The sequence below is a fragment of the Phascolarctos cinereus genome, unplaced genomic scaffold (genome assembly GCF_003287225.1).
Source record: "Phascolarctos cinereus isolate Bilbo 61053 unplaced genomic scaffold, phaCin_HiC Scaffold_726;HRSCAF=1367, whole genome shotgun sequence".
Lineage (NCBI taxonomy): Eukaryota > Metazoa > Chordata > Mammalia > Diprotodontia > Phascolarctidae > Phascolarctos > Phascolarctos cinereus.
The window spans coordinates 40,528,350-40,555,285 of NW_027556098.1; the positions used below are offsets into that span (position 1 = coordinate 40,528,350).

At 36.1% G+C, this 26,936-nt stretch overlaps 1 protein-coding gene across 1 annotated transcript in view; it reads right to left on the reverse strand.

Annotated features, from left to right (window-relative positions):
* Nucleotides 1-26,936, reverse strand: part of BACE2 (beta-secretase 2) — a 119,461-nt gene that overhangs the window by 65,811 nt on the left and 26,714 nt on the right. Inside the window, exon 2 of the mRNA XM_020976257.2 lies at nucleotides 7,556-7,644. Within this exon, the coding sequence (XP_020831916.1) occupies nucleotides 7,556-7,644 (89 nt within the window). The remainder of the gene's footprint in view (nucleotides 1-7,555; nucleotides 7,645-26,936) is intronic.

The window sequence follows — 26,936 nt, forward strand, 5'->3', positions numbered from 1 at the left end:
CATCTCAAAATAGCATTACTGTTAAAACCAATCTGACCACATATCCTGGAGAGAATAAGAATTAGGAAGAAACAGAAGAAAAGAAGACAAAAGAATAATGAACGAATTTTAAATGATCAAAACTTATTAAGTGGCATGGATAGAACTGCTGCTACAGAGCTATCTAAATCACGGAGGTTTGAATGAAGGTCCTTGGACCAAGCTCTGAAATGTTTTGGAAAAATAGTTTGGTATCCATTTAAATAGAAGCAGTGTGGTAGAATGGATGGAGTGTTGGAGGTGCATCTCTGACAACAATTATTCAATTACGGGCAAGTTACTCACCCTTGCCTGCTGTTGTCTTTCCTTGTTACAGGCTTGTAAGCTTCTTATGCTTTTTGAGGCAATTGAACCTGGCACACAGTGGGCAGTTAAATGCTTGTTGATTGAATAATTCACCCCTTCTGAGCTTCAGCAATTCCCTAAAACTTACTTACCTAATAAGTGATAGACAATTTGTAATCCTGTTGGTGGAAGTGTGTTCCCACACAGACAAAATCACAGATTTTTAACAACTTACTTGTTTAATGGTGTGAAAAATGTTAGGTTCTGGGTTAGGGTACATAATCCTTTAAAAGAAGAAAGTTTGAATACAGTTCACAAGAGTTTCAAGTATTTTGAGTTTATTTAGCTAACACGTATCACATGCAAATGAGCAACAGCAAATATTTACTACTAAAATAGCAGTGGTCAGATGAAAAACCAAACAAAAAAACACAAACTCTCTTGAGACCTGATAGTCACCTGGGGAAGCATAGGATAGAGACAGCCATGATCTTTCTCTTTCAGTTTTGCATAGGAATAATCCAGGGCTCTATTATTATAAGCCATCTCTACAATGGCAGCTAGGTGGTACAGTGGATAGAGCACTGGGCCAAGGGTCAGGAAGACCCGAGTTTAAATCCTCCTCTAAAACTTAATGGGAGAAGAGAAAAAAGGAAATGAGTGTTTATTAAGCACCTACCATGTGCAAGGCACTGTGCTTTACAAATATTATCTATTGAGGTAAGTGCTACTATTATCTATATTTTACTGAGGCAAGTTCAATATCATACTGGAGATTCTGCCTTCTCCCTTGTCCTTCACAAATTGCTAAGATTTGATTCTGCCTTCATGGCATCTTGCATTGGACTCCTTTTATCCATTCATAGCCACTCCCTCGTTCAGGTTCTTAGTACCTCAATCTAAACTACTAAGAGAACAGCTCCTAATTTCTTTTTCTTTTTTGTTTTCCTTTTTGGTGAAGCAATGGGGTTAAGTGACTCAGGTTGGATTTGAATTCAGGTCCTCCTGACTCCAAGGCCAAAGCTCTATTCACTGCACCACCTAGCTGCCCCTGAGCCTCCCAATTTCTTTCCTTGCTGAGAATTGTTTTTTTTCTGTTCAATTTATTCTCCATGCAGATGGCAAATTGATATTCCTTTAGCACATGTTTGACCATGCCACTTCCCTGCTCAAGAAACTCTACTGGTTCTTTCTTTATCTGTAGGGTAAAATATAAACTTGAATGAATTCTAAAAAAAATTAATAATCTGGCTCAAACCTGATCCTTCAAGCTTGACTGCATATTTGATTACTTCTTCATACACTTTATATTCTGGTCAGACCAGCCTGCTTGCTGTTCACATAGGACATTTCAACTCCCCACTTCATGTTACCTGAAGCTATCCCTCAGGCCTGGAATGAACTCACTCTATGCCCCTTTTTCTCTTCCCCCAACTTCCTTCAAAATCTGACTCTAGGGCCACTTCCTACAGTAGGCCTATCCTGATTTACACACAATAAACAACCCAACAATAATAAACACAATTATTATTATACTATCTTTCTTTCTTTCCTTCTTTCTTCGACATAGATCTACTTATCTAAATATGTATGTGTACATATATATCATATTAATGAGCCAATAGATCTTTTTGAGTGCTTCCTTATTTGAACAGTAAGACTACGGAAATATGAGGTATTATTTAGAATCTGGTATTAGAGTAAATACATTGGTGAAGCAGTTGTTTCACCAACCAAAACCCTTATTGAAGATATTTATAAGATAGTAAGGGGGCAGATCAATCAAAGACATAGGATGTAGTATATTACCTACTATTGCTATGGCATTTCTAACTTGCCTCATGAGAGGTGCTGCCCCCATAATTCATTATCTGGTGGCTAGCTTTCTGATGAGGATCCTCTCTGTATTCAGCTAGGCTGTTTTCCCAGTGACAAATATATATTTCATTACCAGCCTGCTGACTCATCTGCAGAAGACTTTGTCTACCATGCAACAGAAATGCCTTTATCCTGAAAGTTCACCATGCATCAAATGAATCATTAAAAAGTAGGAGTTGCAATGATGCTATTTGGCAAAGCAAAAATTAACATTCAAAAAATTAAAAAGGGATAAACAAGGGAACTATATTATGCTGAAAGGAACCATAGACAACAAATCGATATTAAATAAACTTATATGCTCAAAATGCCTTAGTGTCCAAATTCATAAAGGAAACATCTGAGCTACAAGATGACATAGTAACATAATCGTGACTTCAAAATCCCTCTCTCAGTTTTGGATAAGTCTAACAGAATGATATACAAAAAGAAAAATAGGAAATTGAACAAGTTTCTGAGGGAAACTAGAGCTAAAATATATCTGGCATCTTCTAAATGGGATTGCAAAAGAAAATCTTTCTCAGCACCACACGGAACTTTTACAAAACTGACCCTGTATTATGCCAGAGATATTGCAAATATATGTAAAAAGACAGAAACATTCTTTTATAAATAATAACATGATAAAAACAGTAATTGGTTCAAGGACTGTAAACAAGGCACAGATTCAGATGGAGAAAACAGTGGAATCCTAAATAGAGGCAAAGAATAAATCATAGAAACAATTAATAATTGAAAATGATAATGATGAAATCATATAACAAAATCAGATCATATTATTCTTTACTAGAAGTCAGTTTTCCCTGTACTCTTGACAATTGAAATCTTCTATTTTCTCCAGATAAAACCACTTTATTCCAAAGATAGAGTAATTTTATCTTTCAGAATAAATTCTCCTAGACATTCTCTTCACTTTTGCAAAAGGCAGCCAAAACTTGAAATCTTCTTTCCTTTTCCCCTTCTTCCTCACTGCCATGCCACTCTGCCTTATAGCATAGATCCAGACCTAAGCAGAATTAATTTTAATCTGACAGAACCATCCATACAATCTCCATTTCAAGGAATACTAGGTTCCAATTTTATATTTTCTTTTTCTCTTCTCTTAGTTAAAGCTAAACATTGTAACTAGGTACAGTGAGTAAGGAACCAGGGGAAAAGAGAACAAAGATAGCCTAGAACCTTTTCTACATTTGATTTCCATAGGAAGTGGTTATATGGCAGAAATAATGGAAGAAGGTAAAGGACTTGAGCTGAAGGAGAAAGAAAAGGAGGAGAAATTGTGACAATATTTAGAAGGTATTGGCAGTGTGAAGGTCAGACTAAACTTGAGGAGGATAAACTGAAGTGCCTGAGCTTAAGAAGATGTGAGCAGAAGGACATGAAGAGAAAGAAGAGTAAAGAAGGTAAACAAGCTTCTCTACCAGCCATTCACTAGACTCCCCACCCCTTTATCCTCCACTTATCTTCGTAAGACTGACAGACTAATGGTTTAAATTTGGAATTTCAAAGTTCTCAGGATGACAATATTGTTGCTATCAATGGTAGTGATAGTTCTGGAATGTGTAAAGCTGACTTTTCAGTCAGGTAGTCAGTAAACTATCATTTATTTAACACTTTACCATTGTAGGGTGCTTAATAACCCACTGATTATTATATTTATATTATTATTATTTTAACTTTGTAACTCACTGGGGTTACAGAGAAAGGTAACAAGGAGTTCACAGTCTAATTGGGGAGAAGACAGGCGAAAAACTATGTACAAACACAATATATTCAGGATGTGCTGGATGTAATGAACAGGGGGAAGGCACTAAGATTAAGGAGCACTGGCAAAACCATGTAGAAGGTAGGACTTTAGCAGAGACTAGAAGGAAACCAGGGAAACTAGGAAACAGAGATGAGGAGGGAAAGAATTCCAAACATGGAGGATCGCCAGGGGAAAAGTCTGGAATCAGAAGATAGAGGACATTGTGTGAGGAACAGCAAGGAGGCCAGTGTCACTGGGTGACAGAATACATGAACAGGAGCAAATTTAAGAAAAGTGAAAAGGTGGGAAGGGATCATGATGTAAAAGAGATGTTAAAGGCCAAACGAAGGACTGTATCTTTCATTTTAGGGGTGATAGGGAGTCACTGGTGGAATGATATGGCCAGATCCTGCATTTTAGAAAGATCAGTGTGACAGCTGAATGAATAGGAGAGGGGTGAGACTTGAGGAAGCGAGACTAACCAACTGGATATTTCCATAGCCCAGGCGATGGAAGACTGAATCAGGGTGATAGCAGTGTCATAGGAGAGAAGGGCCATATACAAGAGACGGGGAGAAGTTAGAAATGATAGGACTTGATAACTGATTGCATACTAGAGGCAACTCAGTAGCATAGTGGAGAGTGTGCCAGGTCTGGAGTCAGGAAGTCCTGAGACACATACCACTTGTGTGACTCCGGGGAAATCACTTAACTTCTTCTTCCTTCAGTTTTCTCAAAATGAGGATAATAATAACACTTACTTCCCAGGATTGTTGTGAGGATTAAAAAAGATAATAACTGTAAATTGCTTAGCACAGTGCCAGGTACAAAATAAGCATTATTTAAATATTAAGCATTTATTATTGTTGTTGTAGTTATTATTGTTATGATGAGGGTGAGAGTGAGGAGTTGGTGATGACACAAGCTGAGAATCCAGATGACTGAGAGGAAAGCAGTAACCTTTAAAATAATAGAGAAGTTTGGAATAGGGAAGCATTTGGGGGGAAATGTAAGGTCAGTTTTGCACATGATGAGTTTAAGATGTTTAGGGCATGCATATCAAGTTTAAGAGGCCCAATAGGGAGTTGGAGATATGTGACTGGAGCTTAGGAGACAGCTTAGGGCTGACTAAGCTGATATGAGAATCATCTTCAAAGCAATAATTGAAACCATGGAAGGTGATAAGATCACCAAGTGGAATATTACAGAGGAAGAAGAGAAGAAGCCAGGACAAAATGCTGTGGGACACTTGTGGTTATCAGGTGAGAACTGTATGAAGATGTTGCAGAAAGAGACTTAGAAGTAGATTGACAGACAGGTAGGAAGAAAACTAATTTATAGTAGTATGAAAATCTAGAGAGAATAGAGTATCAAGGGGAGGGTGATTATGTCAAATGCTGCAGAGAATGAGCATTTTGAAAAGGACAATAGATTGGGCAATTAAGAGACCATTGACAGCTTTGGAGACAGCACTTTTGGTTGAATGATGAATTTGGAAGCTAGGAATGTAAAGAGTTAAGAAGGAAGTGTAGACACCTGTTTTAGAAGATCTTCTCAAGAAGTAGGAGAAATATAGGCTGATAGGTAATGGGGATGGATAGATCAAGTAAAGATTTTTTTGAGGATGGAGAAGATATGGGCATGTTCATAGGGGGTAGAGAATTAGCACATAGAGAGGGAACAGATGAAGATTAGTGAGAAAGTAGAGATGAGACTGAGTCAAGACAGTAAAGTAAGAAGTGTTACATCTAGATATCCCTCCATACCTCCTTGATAAATATCTAGAGAATGCATTAGACTGAATTCTAATCAGGAAAACCAAGAAAAAGTCACTTTACTCAAAGTCCTTTTTATTAGACACCATAATTTACAATTTTAAGCTCTATTAGTCATATTCTATTCCTGGTCATAAGTCTGCCATTCCTATATTTTAAGACATAGTGCAGAAGTCTGAATCTCATTATCAGACATTACTTTTTTAGGTAGCTATTTGTGTTCCAAAATAAAATTTCTGTTCTGTATCCTGTGCCATCAAAAGGCAACAGCAAAAAAGGCTAGGGAGGGGCAGTTAGGGAGGGACGGCTAGATGGCGCAGTGGATAGAGCACTAGCCCTGGTTTCAGGAGGACTTGAGTTCAAATCCAGCCTCAGACACATAACACTTACTAGTTGTGTGACCCTGGGTAAGTCATTTAACCCCATTGCCTAGCACCTCCACCCCCCCCAAAAAAAAAAGGCCAGGGAAAAACTATAAGTCCATCAACTGGGAAATGGCAAAACAAATTGTGGTTAAAAAACAAAACAAAACAGGTATCAGTGGATAAATGTGAAGGTGTGGTAAGATCCTATAAGAAGAGTGTCATGAGTTCTAAAGCACAGGACAAGCTAAGGCTAGTGAGGAAAACTAAACATCACAAAAAGGTTTTTTTTTTTTGTTAGTTTGTTCCAGTCTATTTTGGGGAAAACAGGAGGATCAAAGAAGGGGTAAAGGATAGGAACAATGTCCTAGGTGGATATATCTAATATAAATGATGATGGAAGGTTGAGTTTATCTACTTTTATTTTGTTTCCTTTAACTCCCAAAGAGGATGATCTCTGGATTGCCAGGGATAAAATAGAAAAGTCTAAGTCATCCTCCTTGATGCATATAACTATTTTTAGTGTATTACCCTTGGCTATGTGATCATTTGGGGAACACTGGGGATGTGTGGTTGAAAAGTCAAGTTGGTGTGGGATAATCATATTAGAACACATTATAGAACATCAATCATTACATTCTTATGTATCAATGGTTTCCTCAACTGCAAGCTACCTCAAAAGATCATTTTCTCTCTTCAACAAAACTGTAATTTTTAATACATAAACACCATTCCTTTTCATTCAGAATGAGTGCATTCAATCTTTACTTATCAAATATGTCACATATCAACATCAAGAGAATGTCTAGGTTACTCTAAATGCATTGTTTTTTAACTCTACTAAACCACACCATGTTTAAAAGACAAATTCTTCACACTTTTACATTGATTTATAATTATTTTCTCTTTGTTTACTAGTATCTCTATAACACAATGGAGAGTGTAGAATAAAATATAGTATAGAAATATTTCTGTGCATTACAAATGCTACAAAAAGATGGTGGCCAACTGCATATCTACAAAGTACATCTGATTCTTAATCCACTATTTAAAGGAATCCTACAGTGATTTATTTTAGGATACAAATAATCACCCCTAATTTATGTGTTTTACAGGTTTGCATTTTAATTTCAGATAAACGTGGAGTTGGAAAGGAATTTAGGGCTCCAGTCAAGCTCCAGTGTATGAATCCTATCTACATCACACTGGCTCGTTCAGCTTCTATCTTAACAGGTCATGTTTTCTTAAGGTATGGCACATCTATACCCCACCCCCCCTTTTTTTTTTTTACAGAAGGTACAACTTCAAATGTGATTATCAAAGTTAAAACCAAAAAGTGCTTTACTGAATTAATCTTAGTCCTCTCCCAGAAAAGCAGCAGGATAATCCGTCCCAGCACTTTTTGAAATACCATTTCAAGCAGCACAAAAACCCTAACTCAACTTCAAACCTCATATTCCATTACTTACTTCTCAGTGTCAAAGTATGAAGTCGTATGTGAATGAGGGACACCTGCCACAGCAAAGTTACTGCTTCCAGTATCAACAAGAATCTGCAGCTATAAAAAAATAAAAGAAAGAAAGAAGGAAAAAAGGAAAGAAATCATGGTGTTATTTTTGCTAGATTTAATACAGCAAGAACTATATCCATAATGTAGTACAGTTGATAGAGTGCCAGACCTGGAATCAGGAAGACTCCTTTTCCTGAGTTCAAATCCAGCCTTAGACATTTACTAGCTATGTGACTCTGGACAAGTCACTTCACCCTGCCTGCCTTAGTTTCCTCATCTATAAATAAACTGGAGAAGGAAATTACAAACCACTGTAGTATCTTTGCCAAGAAAACCCCAAATGGAGTTGTGAAGAATTGAACAGGACTGAAAAATGACTCATCAGCAACATAAGTATGTTTTTAAGCTTTCAAAAATTATTTGTCAGTCAGTAAAAGTGAATATCAGCTTGAAGAAGAAATAGTTATAATAGCATTCCAAACTCTCACTACAGATAGTCAGAGAGCTCAAATCAGGGAAATTGAGATACAATTTGTCACTTAGCCGAGACTATACCCACATACAGTACTTTAACTAAGAAATTTAAAAATTAAATTAAAAAAAAACTAAAGAAAAATAGAATCTAAATATGAAAGGAACCATAGAAATCATTTAGGTAATGATCAAATGCAGAAGTATCCACATAGTAGTAAGATAAAAAAGTTAATTTTATCATTTACTTAAATATATTTCAAAATCAAGAGAAAAACAATGAATGTGTGATCTTTGTATTAACTTACCCTTTATGTCAACATAAGGAGTTCATTGATGGCATGTTCAATTTCTTTTTCTGAAATGGGCCTATTTAAGTATTCTATTCTTCTTTTGTTAATCTCAGCAATTTATGTTTCTGTAAATATTCATCCATTTCACTTAGATATGTCAGATTTATTGGCATATAATTGTGCAAAATAACTCCTAATAATTACTTTAATATCCTCTTTATTGGTGGTGAATTCACCCTTTTCATTTTTGATACTGGTAATTTGATTTTCCTCTTTTTTATCAAATTAACTAATGGTATAATCTGTTTTATATGTAATAATATGTAAGTTAATACAAAGAAATCCTGTAGTCCTTTACCTGAGTGTGTAGACTGTCTGCCTATTTATCCTAAGATTAGGTTTTGCTAACTGCCTTGGACTGACAATTAGTAGTTCCCTATAAAAGGCCCAGTGCCTTGCCAAGAGTATCACAATTCACAATATGTGAATTGTTAGCAATATCAGTCAGGTTTGTTTTCTTTTATGAATGTCAGTTTCCTAATCTTTGGAGTGAGAATGCTACTATCTGCTGCACGTGATCATAGACAGATATAATTAGTCACCTAATTGACTATTTAGACTTGTGTTATACTGTCAGGTGCTTGGAGACCCAAACTCTCCCCTCAAGGAGCTTAAATTTTAGCCAGGGAGAAAGGGCATATATATTAAAAAACAATAATACAAGATTTTATGTGCAATAGAGAATGGATGAGTTTGATGGGTGTTCAAATTAGGAAATCACTGAGGAAGCAGTCAGGAAAGTGCAACAGAGCTTTGAAGAAAGGGCAGGATTCAGACAAGATGGAAAGAATGTGACAGTTTGGGAGAAGAGCATGAGTAAAGTCACAAAGTTGTAAATGGTGTTAGAGGGACAATGAGTAGATCTGCATGGCTAGAGCAGAAGGTCTAAATGGTGGGAGATTAATTATGACAGTGGCATAGTTCCTAGAGAGGCTTCCTAAATATCTCTGAACACTTTTCAAGTCATTTATTTTTATTAATATTCTATACCAGGTTTCTTTGTATTAACTTACCCTTTATGTCAACATAATGAATGAGCTAACATTCTCTTTAAGCATGGATACTTTTCCAAAAACAAAACGGGAAACTCCAAAACTACCTTGTGAAAAACTGCACCTGTATGAGAGTTCTGTTTTGTTACATAGATCCATCCTTCAATAAATTCTCATGATTTTTAGATTTAATCTCTTGAAAATTTATCTCAATACTAAGGAATATGTGATTAGGCACATTATCTTCTGATAACAGGAAGCCACCTAGCCTCAACAAAATATGCTTTGTATGGTCTGCATAAAATTCAAGAATGTACAGAAGCATCTTTTTGATATGAGGATGAGATCAGGAAGACAGGTAAACATCTGAGTGGTGTCTCAAGTGGCAATTTGTCATGAATCAGCAAATGGATGTCAACATAGCAAACAGGATATTTTCCCACCCAAGATACATATGTAATCTAAATTGACATCGAACATGCAATAAATTCATTGTTGACATAAAAGTCTTGGATTATGACACTAAAGATTTTTGTTGTTGTGAAGAGGAGTTTTATCTTTACATGAGGGATTATCTTTAAAAACCATCAATTATATATTTTTAAAACATTTATATTTTCTAGTCGTTAAATTCAATTATCCTTGAATTCAAAAAATCTTCCTCTCCTTATACATTGTTAGTAGAGAGAGTATGTCATTGACACAAACATTTATCATATCTGGATAGCAAATACATATAAAACAAAGTACAACAAACTGCATGAAAATCACAGCCCACTCTGCATCCACACAAAAAATTGCTATTCAAGATGACATTCTGCACCTCCACTATGGTTATGCACAATCAGATGTAACAATGGCAAATATTCTACTACAGTCTTCATGTGAGTCCTAGTTACTAGTGGAAATTTTCTAGGCAAAAATTCCTGGCTTTCTTTTCTTGGTATAGAATTCCACCTACAATCTTTACGTCATACCATGAAGAGAACCCTTTTATAATGCCCCACCCCATAAGTGAATTACTGTCATTCCTTTATTGGAAGACAACTGAGAAAGAGGTAGAACTATTTTGGTGGAGTGAAGATCTCCAAAGTTCCCCTCCAAACAATTTAAAAATAATACCTCAAATTGAATTCTTGAGTGGCAGACCTAACAAAAGGTAGGGATGAATCAATTTTCCAGCCCAGAGCAATTTAGGAACTTGGCAGAAAAGTCTGTTTCAGGGGGTCAGACAACTCTTCAGAAGGAGATTACAGGGGACCCTTTGCTAGCATTGGATGCAGGACTCTGTTGCATTGCCCATACTCAGTTCTGGGTTTCAGTCCCAGAGCTAAGAGGAGCTCCAGCTCATTAGAACTTGCCACTACAGGGGTGTTGGGGCTCTGGTTACAGTTCCAGAGCACACAGACCAGAACACCACAAGCCAGGGGAGCAGTGACCACACCTCTCCTTAGATCATACCACCTTGGAAGAGCTGAAAATCTACAAACCCGAAGAGGTAGCTCTAAAAATAGGAGCAAGAAAATCCTGAAGCTTAGGAAAATGCCCCCTCACCCCAGGAACAGAGCCCAACTTTAACATAAAGTTGTAAATCAAGAAGTAGTCTGGAAAAATGAACTAACGTCAAAAGAAGAACCTGATCATACAAAGTTATTATGGTAACAAAGAAGAACAAGATATAAACTCAAAAGAAAATGAAACCAAAATAGCTGCATACAAAGCTTCAAAGAAAAATGTGAATTGGTCACAGCCTCCCCATCCCTCAAGAATTCCTGGAAGGGCACAAAAACAGTTTTAAAAATCAAATAAGAGAGGCAGAGGAAAAATTAGGAAAAGAGATGAGACTGATACAATAAAATTATGAAAAAAATATCAACAGCTTGGTAAAGGAGGCACAAAAAATAGTGAAGAAAATGACACCTTAAAAAATAAACATGGACAAATGGTAAAAGAGGCAAAAAAAAAAATCCATTGAAGAGAAGGCCTCAAAAAGCAGAATTTTGCTAAGTCATTTCACTCATGTCCAACTCTTTGTGACCCCACTGGGGTCTTCTTGGCAAAAATATTAAAGTGATTTGCCATTTCCTTCTCCAGGTCATTTTACAGCTGAGGAAACTGAAGCAACAGTATTAAATGGCTTGTCCAGGGTCACGCAGCTAGTAAGTGTCTGAGGCCAGAGTTGAACTTAGGAATACGAGTCTTCCTGACTTTAGGCCCAGCAGTCTATCCAATGCAAAATAGAAAAAGAATACAAAAATTCACTGATGAAAAGAATTCCTTAAAAAGTAAAATTGGCCAAATGGAAAAGGACGTAAAAAAATTCAACAAAAAAAATAATTCTGTAAAAATTAGAATTGGGCAACTGGAAACTAATGTCTCCATCAGAAAGCAAGAAACAACAAAACAAAATCAAAAGAATGAAAAACTAAAGAAAATATGAAATATCTCATTGGAAAAACAACTGACCTGGAAAATGATCAAGAAAAGATAATTTAAGTATTATTGGACTACTTAAAAGCCAGGGTCAAAAAACAAGCCTAGATGTCATATTTCAAGAAATTTTTGAAGTGTCCTGATATCCTATCAGCAGAGGGCAAAGTAGAAATGTAAAAAATCCACCAATCACCTCCAGAAAGAGAGCCCCAAATGAATAGGGTGAATTCACTACCAACAAGGAGAATATTAAAGTAATTATCAGGAGTTATTTTACATAATTATATACCAATAAATCTGACAAATCTAAGTGAAATGGATAAATATTTACAAAAACATAAATTGCTGAGATTAACAAAAGAAGAATAGAATACTTATATAGCCTCTTTCAGAAACAGAAATTGAGCAAGCCTTCAATGAACTCCTTAAGACCTTCCCCCTACCCAGGGCCAGATGGATTCATATGCAAGTGAATTCTACCAACACTTAAAGAACAATTAATTTCAGTACTATACAAACTATTTGAGAAAACAGGCAAAGAAGGAGTCCTACAAAATTTCTTTCATGACACAAATATGGTGCTGATACCTAAACCAGGAAGAGCCAAACAGAGAAAGAAAACCACAGATCAATTTCCCTAATGAACATTGATGCAAAAAATGTAAATAAAATACTAACAAGGAGATTATATCAATGTATCACCGGGATCATATTCTATGACCAGGTGGGATTTATACCAGGAATGCAGGGCTGGATCAATATTAGGAAAACTATCAGCATAATTGACCATATCAATAACAAAATTAATGGAAATTATGATTATCTCAGTAGATGCAGAAAAAGTTTTTGACAAAATACATCCATTCCTATTAAAAACACTTGAAAGTATAGAATCAATGGAGTCATTCTTAAAATAAGTAGTATCTATCTAAAACTATCAGCAAGCATTATCTGTAATGAGGATAAGCCATAAATCTTCCCAGTAAGATCAGGGATGAAGGAAGGATGCCCGTTATCATTACTATTATTCAATGTTGTACTAGAAATTGTACAAAATTATAGCTGTAGCAATTAGAGAAGAAAAAGAAATGAAAAGAACTAGAATAGTCAATGATGAGACGAAACTATCACTCTTTACAAATGACATGATGGTATACTTAGAAAATTCCAAAGAACCAACTGAAAAAAGCCTAATTGAAATGTTTAACAACTTTAGCAAAGTTACACAACATAAAATAAATCCCCGCGCGTCCTTAACATTTCTATACTATCAACAAAACCCAGAAGGAAAAGATAGAAAGATAAATTCCATTTAAAATAACAGTAGACAATATAAAATACTTGTGAGTCTACTTACCAAGACAAACCCAGGAACTATATGAACAAAATTATAAAACACTTTTCACACAAATAAAAGTAAGATCTAAGCAATTGGAGAAATATTAGTTGCTCATGAGAAGGCTGAGCCAATACAATAAAATGACAATTCTACCTAAATTAATTTACTTATTCAGTGCCCTACCAATCAGACTACCAAAAATTATTTTGGAGAACTAGAAAAAAATAATAAAATTCATCTGGAAGAACAACAGGTCAATGAAATCAAAGAAAAAATGTGAAGGTGGCCTAGCAGTGCTAGAAAGATCTCAAACTGTTTTTACAAAGCAGTAATCATCAAAACAATCTGGTCCTGGGTAAGAAATAGAGTAGCAGATCAATGAAATAGATTAGGTACACAATACATAGTAGCAAATGATCTTAGTAATCTACTGTTTGATAAATGCATAGTGTTTGATAAATGCAAAGATCTAAGCTTTGGGGACAAGAACTTAGTATTTGACAAAAATTTCTGGGAAAACTAGAAAGCAATTTGGGAGAAACGAGGTATAGCCCAACACCTCACACCATATATCAAAGGTCAAAATGCATGCACCCTCTACACCACAGCACCTCCCTGCTCAAAAAGACCTTGCTAATTTGCCATTGCCTACAGAGGAAAAGTCCAACTCCTTAACTAAATGTTCAGAACCCTCCAATGGTGTGGCTCTGACTGATCTTGCCATTCATTAGTCTCAGTTACCAAAAGGAAGGATCAGCCTGGAGAGCAGGAATGCAATTAGTCAGGCAGGACTGTAGGCTCACAGTGTCTTAGACTGAGAGTCAGAAGGGACCTTCTTTGGCTACCTAGTCCCACTCTCATTTTACAGAGGAGAAAGTCAAGGCCCAGAGCAGTTATGATTGCCCAAGATGGCCATACAAGTAGTAAGTGACAGAGACAGGATTTGGATCCAGAACCTCTGACTTCAGATGGAATGCTCTTTATATTGGAATTGGCAAGTACCAGAAGTTGGTAAGGAGAAGGGACTAAACATCTACTATGTACCAAGAACTTTTTTTTTTTTACAAATAGTATCTCAGCAGCATACTAGAGATATGCAATCTGGTAAGACCATACAAAATCTGACAGGATAACCAGGTTTCAGGAACAAGCTAGACATGACGAATACAGGTAGATAATTCAGTTAAGATGGCCCACTATCAATGGCGTTTGAAATTAAATAATTTCATAAAGTTATTTCTAGTAAAGATTGTTTTTTGAAAAATTCAAGTGAGAGCCACAACTCTCTTGCTGCAAAAAGTTATGTAATTTTGAGAGGGGAATCCTCCAAGATATACCAGATAGAAACAAAACAAGGCCATGAATGTTCATGGAAAAGCAAGCTATGTTGTACCAAGAAGGTAAACTAAAAACAAGCCAATGTGCTTTAGGGCCATCTGAATATTTTACATGTTGAACCTGGATATTTTTTATAATATGAACTTGGAATATTTTATATGTGGAACTTTATTCAGCACCATTATTCTCCTTTTGTAAATAGACAAAAAAGTTAATTTCCTCTGGATTAGGAATGGAATACAATGCATCTAGAAATAACTTAAAAATCAAACCAAAGGGACATGAGCTTCTTTTGATAGACAACTAAAATTTGACAATATCACAACATATTTTCTTAGCTTATTGTGGAATTTCTAGAATAGCTCCCTAGGTCAAAAATGGAAAGAGGCTATACAAATAGAATAGGTAGGAAAAGTACTTAGATTTCCTAGAATTGCCTAAAGAAGACAGCTTAGTCAAGTATCAATGTAAAATGACCTAAGATTTACCATTTTCAAAAATCAACAAGCACTTATTAAGTGCCTACTGTATGACAGGTATTGTGCTAGGTGCTAGGAATATAAAGAGATATGAGATAAGGCCTTGTCCTGAAGGGACTTAACGTTTTATAAAAGAAGATAATGTGTACTTTAGTACATGAAAAATATATGCAAAATAAATTCTAGGTAATTGATGTTGAGGGAGACACTAGCAACTGAGGGTTTAGGGGGAAGGCCTCTGGTCAGAGACACGTGAGCTGATCTTTAAAGGAAACTAATGATTATAGGAAGCAGAGGTGAGGAGGGAGTGAATCGGAATAATTTCCTCCTGAATTTCTAACCAAAGTATGACAGAGAAGCTAAGGGATGAGAGGAGTGAAAAAATATTAAGGATCACTGAAGTACACTGATAGTCCACCACTGGGGTTTCATACTACACAAAATTCCCCTAATATGCCCTGAGAAGCTTTCATAACCCCTATGCCTTTGCTCAATGCTGTCTTTAAAGAGATACTCTTAATGAAATTAGATCTTAGGGCTCAGGAACAATTAGCAAAAGCATTAGGAACAATTTAACAATCTAATGAGCTACTACATATATCTACCACCTGGTTTAAAAGTAAATGCAGACTATTCATTTGTTCCATTACTCTTTTCTTCCCCTACTTTTCCTATTTTATTTGGCAATAAAGCCTACTGAAAGCCATTTGCTAATTGTAGCATTAAGGCAAAATGCTGTATTAAGGGGGAAAACTAGGTTAGACTTCTAGTGATTAGCAGTTAGAGATCTTTTCAGTATCACTCTGCTGAGTAGGTTAATAGATAGGAAAATTAGCAACTAATTTAAATAATGACTCATTTAACAGATTATTGCTAATTACTTTACTAAACCATCTGGTGAAAGCTGCCTGGAACCAGAATATACAGTAAAACAACTGATTTTGTTTGTTAATTGGTTCCTTTGAGAACTTTAAATTCTAAAAAATGAATCTCATTTGAACATATTTACCTGAAGAAAAACAGAAATTATTGTCATGTTATTTCACCACAACTTGAAATCAAGGGTACTTTTAATAAGGAAAAATGTTTTTCAAAATAATTCACTTAATACAAAAATATAGAAATTAGCTAAAGAGCTTTCTATGTTACAAACATACAAACATACTATTACATTTGACATTAGAATCGACCCATATTAGGGAAAAATAAAAGTTGAGACAAAATACTACTTGGTAGCCAATAAGCAAGATATAGAGATTAAATCACACAATCTTTGTTCTCTTGAGTTTCCACTCTAGTTAAGTTGGTAATAAGCTAGGGTGACAAAAATCTCATTAGAATTTAGAAAGCAAAGCTTAAGATACTAGCTACTGCTTGGAAGTTGATAGAGTGTTTTCTATTTTTAAGGAATTTATAAAGTGATCATTGAATATTCAGAGCCAGGTGGTTCTTAACCTGGGTGCCTGTAAACTTGAATGGGAAGAAAAATGCCTTCTTTATTTTCATTAACCTCTACTGAAATTATCATTTCCTTTAATTATTTAAAATTTTTTACTAATTACAATTAATTCACAAATTACAGCTATTTTTTGTAGCTTTTTTTTTTGTAGCTGTCTTTTGCTTCTCTGAGTTACTGAAACAATAAGGCAAAGCTGAATTAGTGTCAAGATGTGATCCAGGGAACATGCTCCACTAAAACTAAACTTCTATAATCCCAAACTTAATGCCCCATAATCACTCTGTAGTACCCCATTTGCCATTCTCCACCTAGGAAAATGAGGACTTCCTTGGAGTGTGCTGGTGAATGTTTAACAACTGGCTTTTTGAGGGGGAAAATGTACATATGACACACTTTTAAGTTTAATCTACTAATATTAAGTAGTAGCAGTAGTATTACTTCCTGGGAGACATTATTATACTATTGTATTAATAATCAATTACTAAATTTAGATCCAGGCTTTTCTCCTATATTTTTTTTCAAGGCTCAGCTCCTGTAAAACGTCAGTCCATCGCTGAAGGACAAGGCTGGTTGATGAGATTACTTCTAGCCCTCCAGTTACATGCTCTTCAGTATTGGGTGGGACACCTACTAGGAAACCTAACTTCTGTTTAGAGTATAAACAGAATCCATTTTGGACAAGTTCTTACCCTGGGAAAAGGAGCCCTTGTCCTTGTATCCCTCCATTAGGGTTTAGGGTGACCCAGCTCATGAAGGAGAAAACCAGCCAGAAGTCTGGATGGTGGCACATTCCCCTGTCCAGATTTCTGGAGACCGCCATGTCTCATGATCAGGCCATTTTCTCAGCAGGAGTAGCTGAAGACTTCTAACCTACTTCCTTATTAAACATCCACCAATCAGGGTTGACTTTCACTTGTCAAGGGCATTCCCTTTTAGAACGGGTTTTTAGAAAAGGCTTTCAGGGTTCAAAGATTTTTTCTTTGAAAGATTCTCCACTGGGGAATCTTTGGTTGCCAAGAGTAATCATGGATCATCAATTTATTGATTGACAGCTAGCCTAATTAATAAGTGGATTAATTTCCCAGAAACTTGGAGTTTTCATTTGTCACATTACAGTATTAGTATTAATCTATTAGTATTCAGTTAAATCCAGTTGCATTCACATTTTCTTAATCCCTTCCCTAAATCTAGACAATTAACAAAACAATAAACAAGCCCTAAATTTTAGTGCCTGCCAATTTCCTTAGTGTAAATGCTCATGCTGAAAATTTAACAGCTAGGTCTCTCAGGCCCTTTGAGCTGGCTCCAGCACACTCCTGGGCTTTCAAGGCCCTTGCAGATCATAGATGGAGACAGAATCTAGTCTAAAGTTCTTATTTTATAGATGTGACAGCTGAGACCTAGAGAGAGTAAGAGATTTGCCTGAGGTCACATAAGAACTAAATGTTAGAGACAAGATTGGAGCCTAGGTCTCTTCACTTCAGAGTCAGTGCTTTTTCCATGGTGCAAAGCTGCCTCCCAATGCTTCCTTTCTCAAATCAATAGTTTTAGGAGCTTTGGCCTAACCTCAGCTTCCCTCAGGGAAAGAATTTGAAAGCCTTCTCATTTTAGAAATGTATGGAGTCTGTATGTATTCTGATTGGTATCATCACAAAATGCTGAATCTCTTTTCACGTTTAATTTTTATGTTTCTATGAACAAACATTTATTTTCTCTGCATCCCACTTTACCCTTTCCCTCCAATAAAAAAAGGGAAAAAAACCCCAAACCCTATTAACAAATACGTAAAGTCAAGCAAAAAATAATGATGCATTGTCTATGTCCAAAAATATATGTCTTATCTAGCAACTGGATTCCATCACTTCTCCATCAGGAAGTAGATAGCATGTTTCATCACTGATCTACTAGAATTGTGCTTGGTCATTGCATTAATCAAAGTCCTTTAGTCTTTCAGAGCTGTTTGTCTTTAAAATGTTGCGAGGAAATTTTTTTCAGGTGGACAAGAAGTTGAAACTAAAGGAATTTCTAACAATTGGAGGATGGCTGAACAAGTAGGCTTGTGAATGCAATGGAATACTATTGTGTGGTGAGAAATGATGAAAAGGAAGGAGAAACCTGAGAAGGTCGTTGAGTGAGCAGAACAGCAACAAATCATAAAATAACTATAATATTCTAAAAACAAACAACTTGGAAAACCTCAAGAACTTTGATTAATGCAATGAATAACCATGTTTCCAGATGACAGAGCATGAGAACCACCTCCTGAAAAGTAAGTGATAGGTAGACTCAGAATGCAGAATGAGATATGTATAATTTTGAATGTGACTAATATGTGAATATATTTTGACTGATAATGCATATTTCTTACAAGATGTGGGAGAAGTGGAATGCTTGTGAATTTCTAATATGCTGTAATATTTCATTAGATTAATGTATCATAATTTGTTCAGTTATTCTGTGCTTGTTAGGGACCCCATTACTTTCTGGTGTTTTGCATGACATTGAGTCAGACAGAGGTTAAATGGTTTGCCCGTGGTCACAAAGCTATATTTGAAGTGAGGCTGTATTTTAACTCAGATCTTTTTAACAATAATTCTGATTATAGCTGCTGAATGCCCTGGCCCAGCTGACTATGCTGGCAGTCCAGCTTCTATAGCACAGCCAATAACAGCCACGGGATGCTGGCCTTGGTGCTTTCTTTACCCTCCTGAACAGCCTTCCTCCAGCACCCATGGAGGTAATTTGTCTGCCTGAGCAAAGGCCAGCTACCAATGTCAATGAGAGGACTTGCCACACAAGATCAGGAAGGTTCTGACAGGGAGCCAGACATGTCTGATGATCCATCTCTTTGGTATTTTCAGGATTCTTCCTACAATTTAACCATTATATGAGCCATGAGGCCGTTTTTTCTTGTCCCAGTCTGCCAAGACTATGCCAAATGTGGTAGATGCAGCTCTAACCCCAGCACACTTTTCAATGTTGGTATGAAATAAGGCATTGCAAGTCAATGAACATTTAACAAAGAAGACTCCTCTGGACAAAGTTCTATGGGATACCCATTGTAAATAGGTATGACCTAAATGAAGATTCAGCAAAGAAGATTGAGGAGCACTCAGACAGGTAGGAAGAGAACCAGTATAGAGTAGGCTCATAGAAACCTAAGGGGAATTGACTATAAAGAACAAATACTATCAAGACTATGAAAGGTTGCAGAGAAGTTAAGAAGGATGAAGACTGAAAAAAAGTTATTAGATTTGTCAGCCATCGCATCATTGGTAATTTTGGGGAAAGTAGTCTCAGTTGAATGATGAATTTGGAAGGCAAACTGTAGAGAGTTCAGAAGAGGATGAAAGGAAAGAAATTGGAGATACTGATTGTAGATGACTTACTCGAGGAGTTTAGCAACAGAAAGGAGGAGAGATGTAGTGTGATAGCTAATGAGGATGGATGGATCAGGTGAGGATTATTTTGAAGTGGGGGAGACACAGTTATATTTCTAGGCAGCAGAAAATCTGACAGAATACACAGAGACTGAATATAAGTGAGAGAATGAAGATGATGGGGGGGTAATTTGCTAGAGAAGACAGGATGGAATGGGATCACTTGTAGGTGTAGAAAGGTTAGCCTTGACAAGGTGAAAATAAACATCCTTTAAATCAGTATTGGCTGCTTTGATTTATTTTTAGTTTGACTGTAGGATTAAGCTCTCTTCTTTAGGAAAATCTAGTCCTAACATCTAAGCCAAACTAACACAGATATTCTAGGTTATCTATAGACTTAATAAATAGATAGATTGATAAGACTATCATTTAGTAAGTAGATAATTTAGAGTGAGACATGTATCTCTGTAGGAATAAAATAATCCTAGGATTATGAGATTTTTAAAGGCTGAGTTTCCCTTTATAGCAGCTGGAGAAAGAGGGGTTGACTAAAGGTTAAGGTCCTCTTTCCAGTCTTAGTGGATAAGCTTCCCTCTCCTGCCCCCACCTCTTTTATTTTTCTTCAACTAGAGGTTAAGTTTAAGTTGGGTAATGAAATCTTGGCAGCTGGAACATGGGGGGATGACTGCTGAGTACAAACAACAAATTCCCTTTTAAAGTGAGCTTTCTGGTTACAAAAGGCATCTCCTTTACACAAAAGGACTTTTGGGGTAATATCACTTTAACAAATTTGGGTTAAGAAAGCTTAGAAGAAACCAACTAGTCAGATGTCCTGTCTTGTCCAATTGAATTATGTTCAAAACAAGTTTCCCATTTTTTTATTCCTCTTCTCTGTCACAAAAATAAACTCTGTAAATCACTCTTTTGTCACTATTTACTGAGGAATTAGTTGACCTGATTTAATTGTAACTTGCTAGCCTTACTATTAAATCATTATATATTTGCTTTATAACTTTGTACCTCAGTTTCTATTTGTTTCAGATAATTAATTTTAACAAAGGAGAAAAACCACCTCATCATGTTAGACAGGGGTGAAGGAGGAGATGGTGGCAGAAGGCAACTAGGTGATGTGAGACAAGGAGGGAAGAAGGAGGAGCGTTCTGGGATTCACTTCAATTTTTTCAGTAATATATGAAGCAAGGTTCTCACTTGAGAAGATAGAGGGAGAGGAGCCATGGGAGATTTGAGGAGAGGTGAAAATCTTTTTAGAAAAGCAATTGTGGTGAGCCCACAGTGAGTTAATTGTTGTTGTTCAGATGTACAGTTGTGTCTGACTCTGTGACCTCATGAACCACACTGTCTGTGGGATTTTCTTGGCAAAGATAATAGAGTGGTTTGTCATTTCCTTCTCCAGTGGATTAAGGCAACAGAGATTACATGACTTGCCCAGAGTCACACAGCTAGTAAGTATCCGAGGCTGGATTTGAACTCAGGTCCTTCTGATTCCAGGCCCAGCACTTTACCCACTGAACCACTTACCTGCCCCACTGAGTAAATTAAAGAGATGTAAAAGGAGTGGCTTGCCACAGTGAGGGTCTAGTTGAGATTATGTAACATAAATTTGTAGTGGACCCAGTCAGCACCATTTCATGATTTTTTTCTGGCTTCATTCAACTGTATGGAGTAGCAGTGAAGGCAGTGGATAGTGGGAGTAATCCAAGACTGAGACTTGGCAGGACAAAATTGGTGATTAGGATAGGGAATTAAGGGACTTGAGGGAATAATCCCATGAATTGCTTCACCAAGTGGTCAAGATGGGGAAGGGAGGTGAGTATAGGTAGTACAGGAGTGATGGCCTGGGCTGCCAACTGAGGGGCTGGAAGTCATGGTGAGCTCTCATGACGCAGACATTCACTCTGCTTCAGTTATCCACAAGAGTGTGTCATACCCTTTATCTTACCATCTACCTCCAATGTCAAAACTTCTTGTGTTTCTCTTTCTGCTTATAACTTCCTATTCTCCCACCTCTCTGTCTATCTCATTCCTTCTAGACATTATCTTCATCCTCACCTTGATCTGGACTCTGTCCCTGCATGCTTTCCTGAATCACTTCTGCTGGGACTTCATTCTCCTCCCTTCAAAGCCTTGACTTTATATTGTCTCCATCCTCTACTCTTTTGTTTCCGTTTCTAAGAAAGAGATAGCCCTTCTAATTAAGGCCAACTCTTTTATATATGTACCACTGATCTCATCCCAACACATCCTGGCTCCTTCTGGGGCATGCCCTTTCAAACATTCTTCCATTCATTTTCAGTCTCTTTTCATCTACTGGCTCCTTCCCTGCTGCCTTCCAAAAATACTCATTTCACCCATGCTTCCTTATGCTACAAATTAACCACATGGGAAGACATTCCTTAACAGCTGTTGCCAGCTTTGCCATACTATGTTTAAGTTCATTCCCAGCTTTCAACGATACCCTCATGACCAATAGAATATCTAATCCTTGAGGGCCAAAGGAATGTATTCTTTTGTGTATGTGGGTATCTGTATCAGTAGCACACACATCTTTATGTGTTATGTACCTAACAGGTTAATAAGCTTAATAAATAAATGATCATTTAATGACATTTGTCTGGGAACAAATGTGGTGAAATGTATCTCATTTCTCTATCCACTACCAATTCTAAAGAAAAACACTTCAGTTGTCCAGTGTCTCAAACTAGCAAAAGGCAGTCTAGAAATTTCATGCCACATATAATGTCAAGATCTGGATTCTCATAATACTCCAAATTCTAACTTGAAATTCTTCATCCAACTTGACCTTTTAGGGGAGCTCCTGGGACACTTGGATTAAGAACACTATTAGAAAATTAGAAGGGAGCTACACATCGTCATTTTATGGATGAGAAAACTGAGACCCAGATAGGTATAGTGACTTACCCAAATACCACACAATTACTAAGTAGTATAAATCATTGATCTGAACTGAAATCCAATATACTTTCCATTTTAAGACATCTGAATTTAAGTGTTATATATCTTTTAAAAATAATTCAAACATTTTTTATATCACTATTACTCCTTAATGATTCCCCTCCTCCCATTGTGCCCTCTCTTACAACAAATAAATAAGTACAGATAAGCATAGCTAATTAATTGGTCATATCTGCTAATATATGCCATATTCATTCAAATATTCCATGACTTCTCTACTATGAGGAAGGGGACCTGTTTTGCCAACAGTCCCCTGAAATCAAAATTAGGTATTTCACTGATTAAAGCTCTCATGTCTTTCACTATTATATTCTTTGAAGGGTACATTCAACAGCTTCCTCTCACCACATCCATATTTTAAAATATTTTAATAATTTTGTTTAAAAGAAGATGTTGCCTTGAAGAGCCTGCTCATTATAAAACATGTACTATTAAACAATGTGATACTTCCAAAAGGTGAAGAAATCTTGAAATGCCTATGGAACATATGGGAACAAATATAGTTATATACATTTAAAACTATAAAAAAAGCAAAGTAGGCTGTCTAGGATGTCTTCATATGTTTGTATCTTAAGGTCAAGAAGGATGAAAGTTGCAGTGTCCTAACTACTAAGCCAAGACAAATATACAAGATCCTGTTTAGCATATATCAACACATTCGTACAGACTCTAAATAACTCTGCCTCTTCTGTGAAGAATTACTACTATTGTTACAGTTAAAGTTTTCTCCTACCCCTAATCTGTAAGAGAATCACCATTTCAAGAATGTATTCAGCACTAGCATGGAGGTGGAGTTTTTGAAACAATACTACTATTGTAAATGGGAATGTTTCCTTTCTGGTAAACAGCTGAGTCACCAGTACTATTGTACTGCTACCCAAAGTAAAGCTGGCAGTACAGAAAGAATTTCTAAGATCCATTTTCTCATTTGATTTGTTTTAGAGATTAGATTACTTCACTTCCCTGAATTTGTGTATTTCAGTTAAAACATTCTAGTTATCCAAGAGGCTAACAACAGTATATTGAAATGCAAGTGACCTTTAATGCTATGGACGAAATTTCCAAGTAGAAAACATTAAATGAACAAATTCAAATTTGGCCTAAAACAATTTCAAATTTTTAGGAATCATCTAGGAATCTTTTTTCTAGTAAACTCAATCTAATAAGAATTTCTATACAGATTTTGAATGATTAGAAGTTATGCTAGAGAATATTAAAGGGAACATAAGATGTTTTGAGGATGGAGAGATACAGGAAAGCATTGGTAGAATATTCAGAGATTTACTTATGTAGGGGGCTTATATGTGGGGATCCACATCAGATGTATCACCCAAGTGTTGCATTGTGGGGATTCATCTGTGATTTAGTGGGGTGACTTTGCATTGGCAGGGGCCAGTGGACAGATTTTCCATCTGGGATTTCTTGAATCCCCTACTATCACGGTTATCTACTAGCAAAATAAATAAATAAATGAAAATGAAAAAAAATTAACAATTCAGACTATTTTATGTGAAATAATTTTGACTGTCTGAATATTTGTTTTATATGTTGATTTACTATACTTAAGAATTATAAGTATGAAGACTAATATGAATAATCCAGGTGTAACATATCTATAGCACTGGTGCTTACTGATGTATACAGAAACACACAGAGTTGAGTCCTCTCACCTAAGAAATAAAATATCAAGACTGCTTTATGAAATGGTATTAAAAACATAGGAAAATGTGAAGTATTATCTAAAAAATATGGAGATGAAAATAAAATTTTATCCATTTTCTATACATTACCTATGGACATGGAACATTCTAAAATTCCTAATAGGATAGAGGTTTCAAAGAATAATTGGAAACTGATAATAAAACCACTCACAGAGGTAGAGAGGATACTTTATAGAACTAAGTAAAGGTAGTTAAAATGGAAATAAGTAGATAGACATTATTAGAATTAACCTAACATACAAATCCTCTAAAATGTTTAGGAACAACTACAAATATTAATAGACTTTCTCACACCAAAGACCCAAGTTAGGATTTTTTCTCAGGGTAGGAACCATATTTCCTTTGGGAATAAATATGGAACATTTGGATTAGAAATGTAACTGAAGTCTATATGAAGTCAGTATGGCAGAGCATCAGGACGCAATATAATGATCTCTACCACCAAACACTTCAAAAAGATCTAGAAATTGCACCAGACTACATCCCAATGAGGAAATCCAAGATAAAGTCACACTGAGTCATTTGTTAGCCATAGTTAGGCATAGTGAGAGATGTCAGTGGTTACTGGGTATGGCCAGAAGCTCATTAGCTGTGGGTTATTATAATACATCAGAATAAACAGAGGCCCAAGACTCACACTGGGGCTAATACACATACCAGAGCACCTTGATGGAGACAGGTGCCAATGAGCAGCTTTGCTGCCTTCTATTTAGTTTCAGGTTACAGATCCAGTCCAGGCTGAATAGGACTAGGACTGGTTTCCACCCCTTCCCACCCAGGGCAGGTTATGGTGTATATATACTGAGGGAGTAGCAGGTTCAGAAGCAAGCAGCAGCTGGTGGCTCTGAAGCCTGCAGAGAAATAACCAGGATATAAATCCAGACCAAAGGACAGCCTGAATTTAATTGATCTTGAATCAGCAGAGCTTCCTAGTTGGCTGATAGTAGCTGAATCCAAGTATCTCTTGCTCAGATCCAAGCCCATGCAAAGAACTTGCAGAGCTTATACTGGGGGGGAGGGGCAGCAATCAGATTTTCCCTTAGATCAGACCCCTTTGGGAGAACTGAAAGTTTACAGTTTTCAAGTCGGAGATGTTCCTGAGATCTTGAAACAATACAAGACCCAATACCCCAAGAAAGCAGCACAAGGAATACTTCCCTCCAAAAGGATATAGAGCCAAGCTCTAATATCAAATTCAAAGTTATTTTTTTTAAATTTTATTAATTTATTTTGATTTATCAATAATCACTTCCATATGTTTTGGGGTTTAAAATTTTTCTCTTCCTTCTTCCCCATTACGCTCTCCAAGACAGCGCACAATCTGATATAGGCTATACAATTACATTCCTATTAAACATATTTTACATTAGTGATGTTGAGAGTAAAAATTAAAACCAATAGGAGGAACCATCAGAAAGAGGAAATAAAACTCAACAGAAGAGAAAAATAATAGCAATTCAACTTCCATAGTTCTTTCTTTGGATGTGGATAGCATTTTCCATCCTGAGGCCTCTGGAGATGTCTTAGATCCTTGTATTGCTGGGAAGGGTTAAGCTTATCAATATTAGTCATCGCACAATGTGGCTGTTATTGTGTACAATGTTCTCTTGGTTCTGCTCATTTTACTCAGCATCAGACCATACAAGTCTTTCCAGGTTTTTCTGAAGTCAGCCTGTTCATCATTTCTTATAGCACAATAGTATTCCATTACCAAATTCAAAGTTAAAAAGAAGACTGCAAAATGAATAAATTTTTTAAAAAAAGAATTCTGTCATAAAAAGCTGTCATGGTAATAGGAATATTCAAGACATAAATCCAGGAGAAGAGAATGACTCCAAAATATCCACAAGCAAAGCTTTAAAAAAAACTGTGTAAACACAATTAAACTAGAATTCCTGGAAGAAATGAAGGAAGAGCTTGAAAAAAAAGCTTAAAATGTTTCTGTCAATGAAATGAGAATTCTTGAGAAAAAGACTGGAAAAGAAGCAAGAGCTATAGAATTAAGAATTAGAAAGGTCATGAATTGGCACAGGAAGTATAAAACCTTACTAAGTAACCAACTCCCTAATAATTAAAATGGACTTAATAGAAAGTAATGACCCCATGAAACAAATATATATATGCACACATACATATATATATATATATATGCACACATACATATATATATGTATGTATATAAAACAAAGGCAAAGTACTGAAAAAATAGAAGAAAAATTAAGTTATCTCATTGCCAAAATGGCTGCCCTGGAAAACAGATTAAAGAGAAAAACCTTAAGAATTAGTAGACTACTTGAATGCTATGACCAAAACAAGAGTCTAGATGTCATTTCAAAAATCTTCAAAGAAAGCTGCCTAGAGAACTTAGACAAAGAGGGCAA